General features: G+C 41.4%; 1 protein-coding gene and 1 long non-coding RNA gene across 5 annotated transcripts in view; one reads left to right on the forward strand and one right to left on the reverse strand.

The window, feature by feature from the left end:
* The window catches only part of LOC309643963 (RNA/RNP complex-1-interacting phosphatase-like), a 162,886-nt gene that overhangs the window by 143,843 nt on the left and 4,144 nt on the right, over positions 1–14,899 (forward strand). For 2 of the 4 annotated variants that reach the window (XM_082427190.1, XM_082427189.1), the window contains exons 2-4: positions 5,207–5,304; positions 8,091–8,151; positions 14,539–14,585. In XM_082427190.1, the coding sequence (XP_082283316.1) occupies positions 5,207–5,304; positions 8,091–8,151; positions 14,539–14,585 (206 nt within the window). Of the gene's footprint in view, positions 1–5,156; positions 5,434–8,090; positions 8,152–14,538; positions 14,586–14,899 lie in introns of all 4 variants that reach the window. The other 2 variants (XR_014254162.1, XR_014254161.1) reach the window with 2 other exon arrangements.
* Positions 8,083–12,658, reverse strand: LOC309643977. Its single transcript, XR_014254171.1, has 2 exons — positions 9,587–12,658; positions 8,083–9,451 (listed from the first exon to the last, which is right to left on the reverse strand). It is a non-coding gene; the product is annotated as an uncharacterized lncRNA (long non-coding RNA).

The raw sequence follows: 14,899 nt of genomic DNA on the forward strand, positions 1-14,899 counted from the left end.
TAGTGAGCAAGTATGGAGAAGACCAGTTTGTATTTATCTGCAGTTCTCAAATTATAAACACATAATGCGTCAGCAGGAGAATGAGGATAAGCTCCACAGATAATCCTCAAGTCTCATTTTTCTTTTCAAATCTTATATTTCTAGTAGTACAGAACTTTACCAATATAAAAACTTGCCCCCCCCCCCAAAAAAAAAGAACAGAACTGCAGGAAAGAGCAAAGAGCACTTAAAGTCTGTGTGTGTGTTTAATATATATATGTACATATACCCAGGTACATACACCTTTATATTTATATGTTGTTTTGTAAATAAATGACAATAATAATGTCTTGTGGAGATGTAGAACAGAAGTATACAACAAAAGCACAAACAGCAGGAGGGGGCAAATGGAGTTAAACTGTTAAACCTCCATGGGATGGTTCCATGGAGGAGGCAGAGAGGGGGATGGGATCCTCGAAGAGCTGCTGAAGACCTTGCATTTTTTTCAGATCTCTTTAGAATGCTACTTGTATATTATGCTCTCACTGAATGCACCTGGCTGAGCTATGGCACATTAGCATGGTAAACATTTGTCAGATTTGCCCTAGTCAGAAAATTTTCTATACCTGCCATCCTGCTTGGCACTTAAAATAATTTTTTTTTTTTTTAAGCTCTCTATGATATAGGGATGATGGGTGAAGAAGGTAGGCTGCAGGGTAATAATGTAGTATGTATGATCCCATTTTGATACAGTAAACAGAAAGTATTAAATGCATGCCTGTTTGTATGAGCAGTGAGTTTGCATGGTTATCTCAAGAGGGAGGGAATGGGACGGGTAGAGAAAGAGATTGAGCACAGGCTATTGTGTTACTTGTTACAAGAGGCATGTGTTGCCTTCATTTCTGATTAAGCTTTTTGTTTACAGATTGTTGTAGGTTTACATGCAGTTGTAAGAAATAATAGTGAGATAGATCCTGTGTGTCCTTTACCCAGTTTTCCCCAATGGTAACATCTTACAGAACCATAGTATACTGTCACAACCTGGGTATTGCCATTGACACAGTCAAGATACAGAACATTTCTATCCCACAGGATCTCTCCTGATGCCATTTTATAGCCACTGCTGCTCCCCCACTCCCCACCAAATCATAATGATCTGATAGTGCAGTGGATAAGGTTGCAATAAAGTTTTTGTGCAGATGATCAAGGGAAAATAGCCCCTGGGGAAGATGGCCCATCTCCCAGTCCCCCGGCCCTATCTGTCCCTGGCAACCTGTCATTTCAAGAATGTTATGTGGGACTTCCCTGGTGGCGCAGCGGTTAAGAATCTGCCTGCCATTGCAGGGGACATGGGTTTGATCCCTTGTCCGGGAAGATCCCACATGCCGCGGAGCAACTAAGCCCATGCGCCACAATGACTGAGCCTGCGCTCTAGAGCCCGGGAGCCACAACTGCTGAGCCCACGTGCCACAACTACTGAAGCCCGCGTGCCTAGAGCCCGTGCTCTGCAACAAGAGAAGCCACCGCAGCGAGAAGCCCGCGCACTGCAACAAAGAGTAGCCCCCGCTCGCCGCAACTAGAGAAAGCCCACACGCAGCAACGAAGACCCAACGCAGCCAAAAATAAAATAAATTAACTAATTAATTTACAAAAAAGAATGTTATGTGAATAAAATCATATAGTGTGTAACCTTTTTTTTTTTTTTCTTAATTAAAAAAAATTTGTTTTTGGCTGCGCTGCCGGTTATGCGATCTTAGTTCCCCGACCAAGGATTGAACCCAGCCCAGGTAGTGAAAGTGCTGAGTGCTAAACACTGGACCGCCAGGGAATTCCCAGTATGTAACCTTTTGCATTGGCCTTTTTCAATCAGTGTAATTCCCTGGAGAGTCATCCAAATTGCATGAATCAATAGTGCTCCTTTTTAAAAAAAAAAAAAATTTATTTATTTGGCTGTGCGGGTATTTAGTTGGAGCATGCGGGATCTAGTTCCCTGACCAGGGATGGAACCTGGGCCCCCTGCATTGAGAGTGCAGAGTCTTAACCGCTGGAACACCAGAGAGGTCCCAGTGCCGCTTTCTTTTTAATTGCTGGGTAGTATTCCATGGTTTGGCTATACTTCAGTTTGTTTAATCACTTGCCCATTGAAGAACATCTGAGTTTTTTCCCATTTCTTGACTATTACTGAGAGAGATGCTGTGGACATTTGTGTACCTTTTTTTGTGCGAACATGCGTTCTCTGGGGTAAATGCCGTATGGTATGTGTTGCTTTTTTTTTTTTTTTTTTTTTGGCTACGCTGTGCCACATGTGGGATCTTGGTTCCCCAATCAGGGATCGAGCCCGTGCCCCCTGCATTGGGAGCTTGGAGTCTTAACCACTGGACTGCCAGGGAAATTCCTGTATTGCTCCCCCTGCCCCACTTGATTGATTGATTGATTGATTGGTTGATTGGCTGTATTGGGTCTTAGTTGCGGCACGCGGGACCTTCGTTAAGGCATGTGGGATCTTTTTTGTCATTGCGGCGCACGGGCTCTTCGTTGCAGCATGAGAGCTTCTCTCTAGTTGTGGCGTGCGGGTTTTCTCTCTCTAGTTGTGGCACGTGGGCTCTGTAGTTGTGGCGTGCAGGCTCCAGAGTGCGTGGGCTCTGTAGTTTGCTGCACGTGGGCTACCTCATTGAGGTGTGCGAGCTCAGTAGTTTGGCGCGAGGGCTTAGTTGCCCCGCGGCGTGTGGGATCTTAGTTCCCCGACCGGGAATCGAACCCGCGTCCCCTGCATTGCAGGACGGATTCTTTACCACTGAACCACCAGGGAAGTCCCTGTATTGCTTTTTTAAATTAAAAAAAAAAAAAAAAAAAGGAAAAGCAATTAGAGGTAAAACAACTAATTATATGATTGCCTTTCAAAGTACATATTCAAACCCTGCATTCTTGGTGTACATAACTTATTTATGTTGATTTCTGGTGTTTAGCTCTAGCAACAAGACAATAATAATAACGCTGTAGTTTTCCTTGTTTCTTTCAACTGATGATCTGTGTATTTCTTACAAATAATAATTAACACTCACAAGCTACCAGGAGGCAAGTAATGGTTAGTGCTGGTGTGGTTAACTCCTTTATAGATAGGGAGGTTGAGGCATGGATATTGTGGAATTTGCCATGTTGAGGCATGGGTATTGTGGAATTTACCTAAGGTTATAACACTGTGTTCTGACTCAGATTCATTCAGATTTACTCCTTCTCTTTCTGTCTCCTGAATTAACTCTTTGTAATTTTGACCTAGGTGTGAGGACACGAAAAGGGTTTTTTCCTGTATCTGAGGTTTAGTGCTTGTTTTATAGAAGCGATACAGTATAGTGGTTAGAGTATGCACTTTAGCATCTGATTTTTTTTTTTTCTTCTTAAGTCTTTAATGAATTTGTTACAATATTGCTTCTGTTTTATGTTTTGCACATGCCGGAAAGGTAATAGGCCTTGGCCCCTGGGCCTGGGCTTCTTCTCTTGTGCTGTCTCCTGTCCCTGTTGCCCCCGCGCGCTGGCCCGTCCGTGCTGTGCCAGGGGATATTGGTCGTCTCCTGGCTCAGTTCACAGTAGCTGAAAGGGACAGTGTGTAATGTTCTGATTTCTGCCCATCGTTTTCAAAGGGAGGCTCTGGCCATTGCTACTCGGGTAAAATGCAGAGGGAGTGCTTTTTAAGATGGGACTGTCAGTGTTGGGGACACTCCTTAATTACCCAAACGGAATCCCCTTCAGTTCCTCCAGCTGTGTTGTTTTGGCACAGAAAATGTGAGTAATAGGAACTGGAACTAAGTTGGAGTGAAAAAACGCACCGGTCCCGCCGAATTTTCCATCGAAACAGTTGATTTGTGTTGTCTCTAGGAATTCTAAAGGGCGTACCGTTGCTTCCTAACCGGTGTCATTTGGGAGATCTACCTCTGTACGTTCAAATGATTAATTTTGAGACTTTGCTCATGTGTGCAGTAAACCCTTTAATTCCCTAAGACCTTCCTTTCCTCCATCTCATACCCCATTAAGCCCGCTTCCGTTTATCTCCTGAATTTCTTTGGAATCTGTCAGCTCTCCCTCAACATCCTAATACTGAACTTGCCTGTCTGTTGCGATTAGGTCCTAACTAGTGTCCATATATCTTGTTTCCTTCCAATCCATTCTTCACACAAGAAACCTTCAAAGCAAGTTGGAACATTGCTCATAAACATCGCTCACAAACATTGTTTTGAGAATAGAAAACACACTGGTGGCCTTTAAGACTCTGCGTGCTCTAGAATCCTCTCTGCTTCTCTAGCCCCATCTTGTGCCACGTTTGCCCTCACTTTCTATGCTTCAGATACACTGAATTAACCTTAGTTCTCACTCATCTGACAGAAGTCAGTTCAGAAATTATTTTTCACTGTGATTCCTAGCATTAAGGAATTTGATGATCAGGTTTTGTATGAGGACTAAAACTAAACTGGGAAGTGGAAGAATTGAGTTTAAACTGTGTCAGTCAACACGCATGTATTAATGATACCTAAGTATTGAACACGGGACTAGGTTTCATGAGGGATACAGAAGTTCTGGCCATCTCTGGTTTTGGGTATCCCTTATTTGTTGAGACCTTTGCGTTGTTTGGTTGCCTTTTGTCTGTTTTCCAGATGGGAAAACAGGAACAAGGGAAGTATAGGTTACTACTAGGTGGGGTTGAACAAGTGGAGCAGCAAACTGCAAAGCAGAAAGAAGAGGGACGTACTATAGAGGGATATGATTTCCATTTTCAAGGCGCCTGCATCCTGTGCAGGGAGACAGCCTAACGTAAAATGTGCCTAACAAAAATATATTGACTTCTTACTAAAAATCTCCAGTTCATATAACCCAGGGGTTTATACCTTCTCCTTTAAAAGTTCTATTCCTGGGACTTCCCTGGTGGTCCAGTGGTGAAGACTCTGCGCTTCCAATGCAGCAGGCGTGGGTTCAATCCCTGGTTGGGGAGCTAAGATCCCACATGCTGCGCAGCCAAAGAAATTTTTTTCAAAAGTTATACTCCTGTGTTGTTGAATTTAGTGGTTTAGATTTTGTTTGAATGTTAAGAAGATTTCAGTTTATTTACCAGGAACAAACAAAACATAATGTAAAAATAGTTTCCCAGAAACGATTTCCATCGTTCTCTTCTTCCCTTTCTCCCGCAGACTGGTGTTTCATCTTGACAAGTTCTCTGAAGTTCTCTGTCATTCCATAGGAAAGCGGTCTGGCTTGGAGGTTGCAATCCCAGGGAATTTTTCATCAGCGGGGAAGTCTCCATCACTACAGAGGAATCAAGGGAGAAGTCAGTCCCGGGTAAGTGAGATGCTCCCCCTAAACACCAACACAGCAGTCGTGTACCTTTCAAGGGGTTCAGGGGCAAGATGGGCAAGGCATTTCTACTAACTCTTCTTAAGGATCATGGACAGTGCCCTATGCTACGAGGTAAGCGGTGACTGTTGTAATTCTTACTGGTGATCATTTCATGTCACTGATCCTTGGCTCTCTTTGTATCTCATAGGACTGTTGTAAGTCCAATACAAAATGAGTCTTCTTTTTAAAAAACTGAAATGTTTTACAAAGCCTAGCATTCTCATAGAGAGTCCTTTGAATTCTCCTCACTTTCCCGAGAGGCTAAGAACACTTCACACCATGAACTAGGAGAGGGGGTAGAGCCCTTTCTGATGAAATATAGAAACAAAGACAGAGTCTTAGCCTGCTTGCTCTCTGGACAGGATCTCGGACCACAAGGTCTTAAATCCTGGTATAAATGACGGAAGTGAGGACAGTTCAACTGGCACTCTCATAACAAGAGTTCTGAGACACCTTCCAAAGAGACTGTAGCAGTAGACGAGGGAAGGGAGTGCTACAGTGTGGTAGTACAGGGGGAATGCTCGGCTACAGCAGTGAAAAATGTGGTACCTATTGGTGTGCTCTCGGGGTTCTTGTACATGTAGCATAGATGACCTTTACAGTGTCCCTGCCACCTTCCCACCTGCATTAGGTGTTCTGTTTTTTTAAATTTATGTTTATTTATTTATTGTTTGAACTTATTTATTCTACGTATTTATTTTTTTGGCTGCACCGGGTCTTCACTGCTGTGCACGGGCTTTCTCTAGTTGGCGGCTAGCGGGGGCTACTCTTGGTTGCGGTGTGCGGGCTTCTCATCGCGGTGGCGTCTCTTGTTGCGGAGCATGCGCTCTAGGCGCGTGGGCTTCGGTAGTTGCGGCTCACGGGCTCTAGAATGCAGGCTCAGTCGTTGTGGCACATGGGCTTAGTTGCTCCACGGCATGTGGGATCTTCCCAGACCAGGGCTCGAACCCGTGTCCCCCGCATTGCATTGGCAGGCGGATTCTTAACCACGGCGCCACCAGGGAAGCCCTAGGTGTTCTTATATAGAGTCTAAAAACAGAGGGCACGGAGCGAAGGTAGTGGTTATTGAAGACTCAGGATCTAAATTCTACCTGTCTCTACACCACTTCCCAGCTGTCGATTTGACCCCATTTTTGAATGCCGACCTCATTCTTCAACTGTCTCTGCCGCTTGTATACTCACCTTGAAAACTTGTTTCTGTGATGCGTTGAGCAGACACAGGGTGGCAGATTGCAGAGGTGGAAGCTGGTGGTCGGATGTTTGTGGGCTGAATCTCCTTCAGTCCCATTCCCATTTCTGGTTGCACAGAGGCCCTACTTCCTGTGTATGACACAGAGCCATAGGATTGCGGGCAGGAGCCAAGTTCTCCATACAGTGAAGACCCCAGTGTGCCTTGGTTATAGTAATATACCTGGCTTCCTTCCTGGTAGGGAAATGACAGGCGGCTCTGCCCCTGATTTGGAATCTGAGATGGTGTTCCCTGAGCAAGCCTGGCAGAAAGCGATGGATATAGAGGGACCATGTTATTGGCGTCTGAAGTTTTATCATACTGGGCTGCCATAAACATGGAGGAAGCAGCTGGGTGCCGGTCAGTGAGTGCCAGAGTAAAGTCTCCGAGTGAAGAGGAATTCTTTTCAGTGCTTCCTGTGATGTCCCACTCAAGAACACCTGGATAGGAAGGAGCTGAAGTGGAGATCTGGCTGTGGTCAGTAACTCCAGATAACATAGTCGTGCTAGAATGTTGGTAAAGGTAGGCACTACCCATGAGTGTCTGGAAAGAGGTACCGGTAGCCGATGCCGAACTGACGGCAGGGGCAGAGACTCTGGAGAAGTTGCAGACGCTTCGTGTTAGGGAAGTTGCATTGCTACAACAGATTTTTAAGCAATAGAGCAATCCAACCAAGTTTATATTTTAGAGAGAGAACATCTTCCATGTGGAGGATCAGTTGAAATAGAAGAGATTGTTAGAATTGTAGGGCGGTAGTAATACAGGCAGGAGATGACGAATGCCAGACACCACCTAGTCGCAGACATAGCTTTTGCAGAGATCAGCTACGTGTTGTTGTTTTTTATTTACTCTCTCATATAATTTTTTTTAAGTCCTGGACCACAAAATACTGTGGCCTAGTTGGAAAAATCTGAGACTCGATTCTAGTCTTTTTTCTGTTTGCCTGCTGTGCAGCTTGTACTTGCGTCTCAAGCCTTACTTTTTCATTGTGAAATAAGAACGGTGCTACTTAACCCGAGAACTCCACAGGCACATAGACCCGTGGCGTGTGAGGAGCAGTGAATGAGAGAAGGAATGGAAGTGCTTTGGGGGACCCAAGGGCCCTTCAGAAACCGTTTGTTCTTTTTGATATTGAGCATTAAAGGTGAAGGCATTCCATTTGTTTCACTCAAAAACAAATTCTATTCTTCTGATAGCCTGTTTTTTTTTTCCACTCCCTTTTTCTATAGTCAGATCAGTTCCTGATGGGCATTCTCCAGTCCACACTATTCCATCTGATTGGAGGCTATGCAAAATTTCCCAGAGACAATGAATTTTGACTGTATAGTAGTTAATTCTTTATAGTACGTTCCTGCAAAAACACTCTTTTCTTCAGAGTTCTTCCTTTTCAGGATAGTGGTAGTGTTGTGGTAACTAATAAAGGCTACTCTTCAGAAAATTGTATAACTTGTTTTTAGTGTATCTACTTCGCTTACTTAATTCCATATTTCCTGTTTTCTAGACAGACTTCTTGGTGTCCACTGTACCCATGGTTTCAACAGGACTGGCTACCTCATGTGCAGGTGAGTTGCCAACCCCAAGAGGCAGAGCATGTTTAAATTGTTCTGTTTACAATAGTAATGTAAGCTAATGTAAGCTGAATGCAAAAAATGCAGTCAGAGAAGTGTATGAAGTGGAAGGCAATTTTGCCCCCTACTCAGATGTTACCACCAGTAATAATTTAGCACATATTTTTTCAGACGTAAAAAATGCAGATATAAGCATATACAATGGTCCCTTGGTATCTGCAGGGGGATTGGTTTTAGGACTCCCCATGGATCCGAAAATCCTCGGATGCTCAAGTCCCGTATGTAAAATGGTGTAGTACAGTCGGGCTTCCATATCTGCAGGTTATGGAACCGTTGGATATACAGAACTGACTGTACATGTGATTTAATGGTGTAGTGTTTTAGACATTCTGGTTTATAATTTAATATATGGAGGACATCTTCCTCTGACAATATTTGGAGACCTCATTCTTATTTATTTATTATTCTTTTTTTTCCTCCAAATTTGCTTTATGTAGTTGGATATAAATAAATGAGCACAAACTTAAGCAAGATACATGTAACAATTTAATAGAACCTGATACTCTAATTCTTTCAGTGTTTCTCCAACTCATCATGGGGCTCGTAAGAAAAGTAACCAACATGGATACTACTACAGTTGAATGTCAAATCTTTAAGTGCTTATGACATACTAAATTCTTGTATAATGCACTTATGAAGAGCCCTTCAAGATACTTGTGTTTTGTATGTAGCAAAAAGTGCTAAGAGTCAAATATTCAACTCAATATAAAATAATAAGAAGCACTTCTGATTTGTTAGGTTGAGATTGCTTCTCCTTTTACTAATGAATGATTTTTTTAGCTGTAATATCACTGAGCTGAACAAATATGTCACCTTGGAGTACATAAGGAAAAATAAACACATGCTAAATGGCTAAAACATTATAACTACATCTTTACTAGACCATCTCTACTAACACTTCAGAAGCTTAGAGATTCAGAGTGTTCTTACGTTAATTGCAAGAAAAATAGAAAGAGAGAAATTCCTTCTTTTTTGAGATCACAGCTGTGAAGTCGTGATTATACCAATTCTTCATTTGTGTGCAAAACATGAAACACATTTCTCTTAATTCTCCCTGCTTAGAATTGTCAGTCAACTAGCAGGACTTTCCTTCCAAGAAACAGAGACTGAGATGTGTTTTATATAACTTCAATAACCTCAGCACTACAATAAGAAGACATGCAGTATCCTTTTGCTATGCTTCAAGACAACAGGGAAGGAGGTCACAGGAAAGAATAAATCAAAATTGTTACAACTGAGAAACTTTTCTCAGTTTAACCATGGTGCCACTTTCATTTTTACATAAGCATGGTGGCATAATTCAAGCTCAATACATCAGAATTCTTAATATTTAAAATTTACCTTGACTTTTAATTATCACCATGTTAACAACCAAAATAATTTGATGAAACTCATAAGAAAGGGTAATGTTAAACCCCACTTTACTAGAGTTAGTTTCTGGACACGTTAGCTCATTTTTTTTATAGAAGAGGGACAGTGAATCTCAGTTTGCTTACAAGCTAGGAGATCACTTTGAATTCTGCATTTCTTAACTGCAAACAGATATAGCACTTGTAACAGGTTATAACTGGTTTTCAGCTGGTTTTCAAGCACAGAGCCAGCCCCAACAGTAATAGTACACTATTTAAAAAGACCTAAGGCAATGAATTCCATTTCCAGTGGAAAGAAAGAATCGTATGGTCTTGGACAAACAATTCTGATGGTTTACTTAACAGTCATTTAGTAGTTCTTACTTGCTCATAGAACTTTATGACTTTTTTGAGGAGTGAAGCATTCAGCTTGAGTGGATAAATCCTTGTTAGGCTAAGACAATCATTATCATATCCCTCTTTGCCATGAATTGACTTATGAATGGTCATATCAATCTGTTCTGGCAAATGAGTAATTAGGGGAAGGCTGTTATTGTGCTTATGAGAATGATATTTTTCTCTGAAAAAAGATAAATATGCATTAGGAAAATGACCATTTGGACTCTTTTTCTGCTTCCTCCTTGTTTTGTGAGAATATGATACTTGGTTTTACAGCAGCCATCTTGTGACCATGAGATGATCATATGCCAATAATGACAAATGGCAGATTAGAAAGAACCAGCAAAGACAGAAAACATCAATAGTAACAACAATCACAGCAAAAGAACAATGGGACCTTAACTTGTGGAGTTCCTATAAAGTAAAAAATAAATGCTCTATGTTTATTCTAAAAAATAAAGAATTATGCAAACCAGCTTAAAACTCCTTTTTTTGTGCCAGTGTTATAAAATGTAGCTTTTAGTAAAACCTTGACCCAAATGCCAGCAACTTCAGAAAAGAATTTGGGTAGGGGGAAGAAGAAAGTTATCTCACTTAGGAAAAACAACCACTATCTCATCCTAATCTTCGACACACAATTTAAACATATATAGCTGCTGTAACACTTTAGACAGTTCCTATGTAGTAGAGCAATAATAAGATCTAAATACAATTATATTTTTAAACACTGGGTGAAGGCTTTACATAAAAATACCATCCTACTTTTCCCTCTAAATTTCTAAAATATCACGTGCTTTTCCCCAACATCTGCAGCTGTTCAGGAATCTTTAGGAAACTTTCATGCATGATCTTAATTCCTAATCCCTGGCTCTTGGGCTCAGTGACAGAAGATCAAAACCACCAAAAATGATGGTTCACTTGAAGTCAGGTGAGAGACACTGGCTCAGTTAGTCTCGTAGGACAAATGCAGTGCTGCATCAACTGTCTCCATGCAGGAGGGGCACGTGAAGGATCTCATCAGCCAGTCATCTGTACAGCCCAGGTTATCTGCATACACAGCAGAAATCAAATTGGGTTGTCATAAACAAAGTCCATCATACAGATCACACACTCCCGGATCTTTTTTTTTAATATTTGTTTTATTTTATTTATTCATTTATTTGGTTGTGCCGGGTCTTAGTTGCAGCCAGTGGGCTCCTTCATTGTGGCATGCAAACTCTTAGTTGCAGCATGCATGTGGGATCTAGTTCCCTGACCAGGGAACGAACCCGGGCCCCCTGCATTGGGAGTGCGGAGTCTTTAGCCACTGCACCACCAGGGAAGTCCGCCGGATCCTTTTTTCTGATCCATTTCTTCCAGGGTCATAAACTCCTTCAGGCTGATGCTGTATGAGGCCTGTTCTTTGAGCTATCCTAATTTGCTCCTCTCAGCTGAGTTGCTAGGCGAGTCTGGCTAGGTGTTGGATGAGAGACCAAAACTGGAACTTGATCCAGATATGGCAGCAGCAGCTCCTGATCCAGCTCCGTCCCCTTGCCAAAGCTAGCCTAGTCGGACTGAGACTTGTGAGGCAGGGAGATGTCATCCGAAGTGGGGGACTTAAGGCAGTTCCCCATCTTCTGGGGCTTGAGTGTGTGATCTGTGTGCTGCTTTGACAGTCTCCCAACCTCATTCTTTTTTTAAAAAAAATTAATTAATTTTTATTTATTTTTGAATTTTTAAAATTTATTTTTTATACAGCGGGTTCTTATTAGTTATCTGTTTTATACATATTAGTGTATATATGTCAATCCCAATCTCCCAATTCATCTCACGACCACTGACCCCCGCCCTGCCCCGCTTTCCCCTCTTGGTGTCCATACGTTTGTTCTCTACATCTGTGTCTCTATTTCTGCCTTGCAAACCGGTTCTTCTGTACCGTATTTCTAGGCTCCACATATATGCATTAATATACAATATTTGTTTTTCTTTCTGACTTACTTCACTCTGTATGACAGTCTCTAGGTCCATCCACATCTGTACAAATGACCCAATTTCGTTCTTTTTTATCGCTGAGTAATATCCCATTGTATATACGTACCACATCTTCTTTGTCCGTTCATCTGTCGATGGGCATTTAGGTTGCTTCCATGACCTAGCTATTGTGAATAGTGCTGCAATGAACATTGGGGTGCATATGTCTTTTTGAATTATGGTTTTCTCTGGGTATATGGCCAGTAGTGGGATTGCTGGGTCATATGGTAATTCTAGTTTTAGTTTTTAAGGAACCTACATACTGTTCTCCATAGTGGCTGTATCAGTTTACATTCCCACCAGCAGTGCAAGAGGGTTCCCTTTCCTCACACCCTCTCCAGCATTTGTTGTTTGTAGATTTTCTGATGATGCCCATTCTAAGTGGTGTGAGGTGATACCTCATTGTAGTTTTGATTTGCATTTCTTTAATAATTAGTGATGTTGAGTAGCTTTTCATGTGCTTGTTGGCCATCTGTATGTCTTCTTTGGAGAAATGTCTATATAGGTCTTTTGCCCATTTTTTTTTTTAATTATTAGCGCCTTTAATTATTTATTTATTTATTTATTTATTTATTTATTTTTGGGGCTGTGTTGGGTCTTCGTTTCTGTGCGAGGGCTTCCTCTAGCTGCGGCAAGCGGGGCCATTCCTCATCGTGGTGCGCGGGCCTCTCACTATCGTGGCCTCTTTTTGCGGAGCACAGGCTCCAGATGTGCAGGCTCAGTAGTCGTGGCTTACGGGCCTAGTCGCTCCGTGGCATGTGGGATCTTCCCAGACCAGGGCTCGAACCCGTGTCCCCTGCATTAGCAGGCAGATTCTCAACCACTGCGCCACCAGGGAAACCCTTTTGCCCATTTTTTGATTGGGTTTTTTTTTTTAATAGTCAGCTGCATGACCTATTTATATATTTTGGAGATTAATCCTTTGTCTGTTGATTCGTTTGTAAATATTTTCTCCCATTCTGAGGGTTGTCTTTTCGTCTTGCTTATAGTTTCCTTTGCTGTGCAAAAGCATTTAAGTTTCATTAGGTCCCATTTTTTTTTTTTTTTTTTTTAAGGCTGCATTGTTCCTTTGCTTACTGATGAACATATAAAAGTCAGAAGTTTTTGATATTATAAAACGTCAAAGTAATGAACATTCCTGTGTGAACATCTTTGAATATATATGCTTTGTCTCAGTTAACTTCACTCAGAATGGGACTTCTGCATCAAGGAGTTTATGCCCTTATGCTTTTTGTGGGTGTTGCTACACTGTACCAATGTATGGTTGTTCATGCAGGAAATACTTATTGAGCATCTGTTATGTTTAAGCACTGTGCTGGGTGCTAGCAAAAAGACTTGAGAAATTTTGTGAGTGAGGAGACTTGACCTGCCCTTTGTGAATTCTAGCAGTCCAGAGAGGGAATAGATATTCAAGAATCATACTCTGCATGTAGAATTACAACTCTGACAAGTGCCAAGGAGAGGGACATGGTACCATGAGAGCATATTTTAGGGAGGATTTGATCTCATCATGGAGATTAGAGAAGGTTTATTTAGGGATGTTTCAGCTGATATCTGAAGGATGAGTAGGTATTAACCAGATAGGGACGTTGGGGAGAGATTTCTGAGCATAAGGAATAGCAAAAGACCCTATAAGAGGAAAGCATATGCTGTGTTGGAGGAACTGGCCAGGAAGGTGGGGCCGTTGGGGGAGCATGTCATTATAATGGAGCTGCAAGTGTGGGTAGGAGCTCGATCGTGCAGGCTTATGTTTAAGGTTTCAGACTTGAAGAGTAATAGAAAACCATTGAACTTTTTTTGTTGAAGGTGAGTGTGTGGAACATACCCAGTTGCATTTTCAACCTATCGTTTTGCTACCGAGTGGAGAATACACTGCAGGGAGAAAGAGTGGAAGCAAGGAAACAAGTTAGGAGCCTTGTGTAGAAATTGGACATAATGGTGGCTTGGACCGGGGTATGGTGGTCATTTTGGTGGAAAGATGTGGACAGATTCTAGAGGTATGTAGGCAGTATCATTGTCAGCACTGGTGGTGGGTTGAGGATGAGGGTGAGGGAGAAATAGCTGTCAGTGATGGTGATTCCTAAGTTTCTGGCTCCTATGGTTGGTTAGATAGGGTTTTTTAGATATGATGTTAATATTTGTCCTAATTTGTCTTTTGTTATTTGTTGGTTCTTGATGGATACTCTGTCATATTAAGTCTCCTGTTTTTAGTGTATAAAGCATTTTGACCGAAACTGACCGTTGTATGTTATCAGATAACTTTTTAACATCTGCCAGTTTGGTCCTGTATTTTATTCTCTTTCATTTATTAATTAAATTGTTGTATTAATGTAAATAATTATATTAATAGATTTTCTAAAGTTGCGTTATCCTTGCATCGTTGGAATAAAGCCTTTTTGTAGTCATGGTATATATCATTCTTTAATAATTATTGATTAGATGTGCTGATATTTTCTTAGGATTTTTATATCTGTATTTGTAAAGCGAAATTGGACCTTTTTTGCAAAAACTTGATTTTCTTTTCTTTTTATTTACAAATGACTCAAATTTTGTTGTTTTGTAGATATTTGATTGATGTAGAAGGCATGTGGCCAGATGATGCAATTGAATGTAAGTATAAGGGTTGTCACTACTTTTCCCTTTTCATAAAATTTGAAGGTAGAAGTGTAGGGGAATTTCTCAAATTTTGGAAAAAGAGAAAAGTTTGTAATTCATTTGTTCTGACATAAGATAACCTTTTACCAAAAGTTTATAAAGGTATGTATCTGGAAATAGCGAGATATAACAGCCTGAATAATTAGTCAGTGGATTTCAGCATTTTTTTTTTTCTTTTTAAAATTTATTTAAGTAAGTAAGTTATTTTTGGCTGCGTTGGGTCTTCGTTGCTGTGCAGGCTTTCTCTAGTTGCGGCGAGCGGGGGCTAC

This window comes from Balaenoptera physalus, assembly GCF_965194825.1.
Source record: "Balaenoptera physalus genome assembly, chromosome: 15".
Lineage (NCBI taxonomy): Eukaryota > Metazoa > Chordata > Mammalia > Artiodactyla > Balaenopteridae > Balaenoptera > Balaenoptera physalus.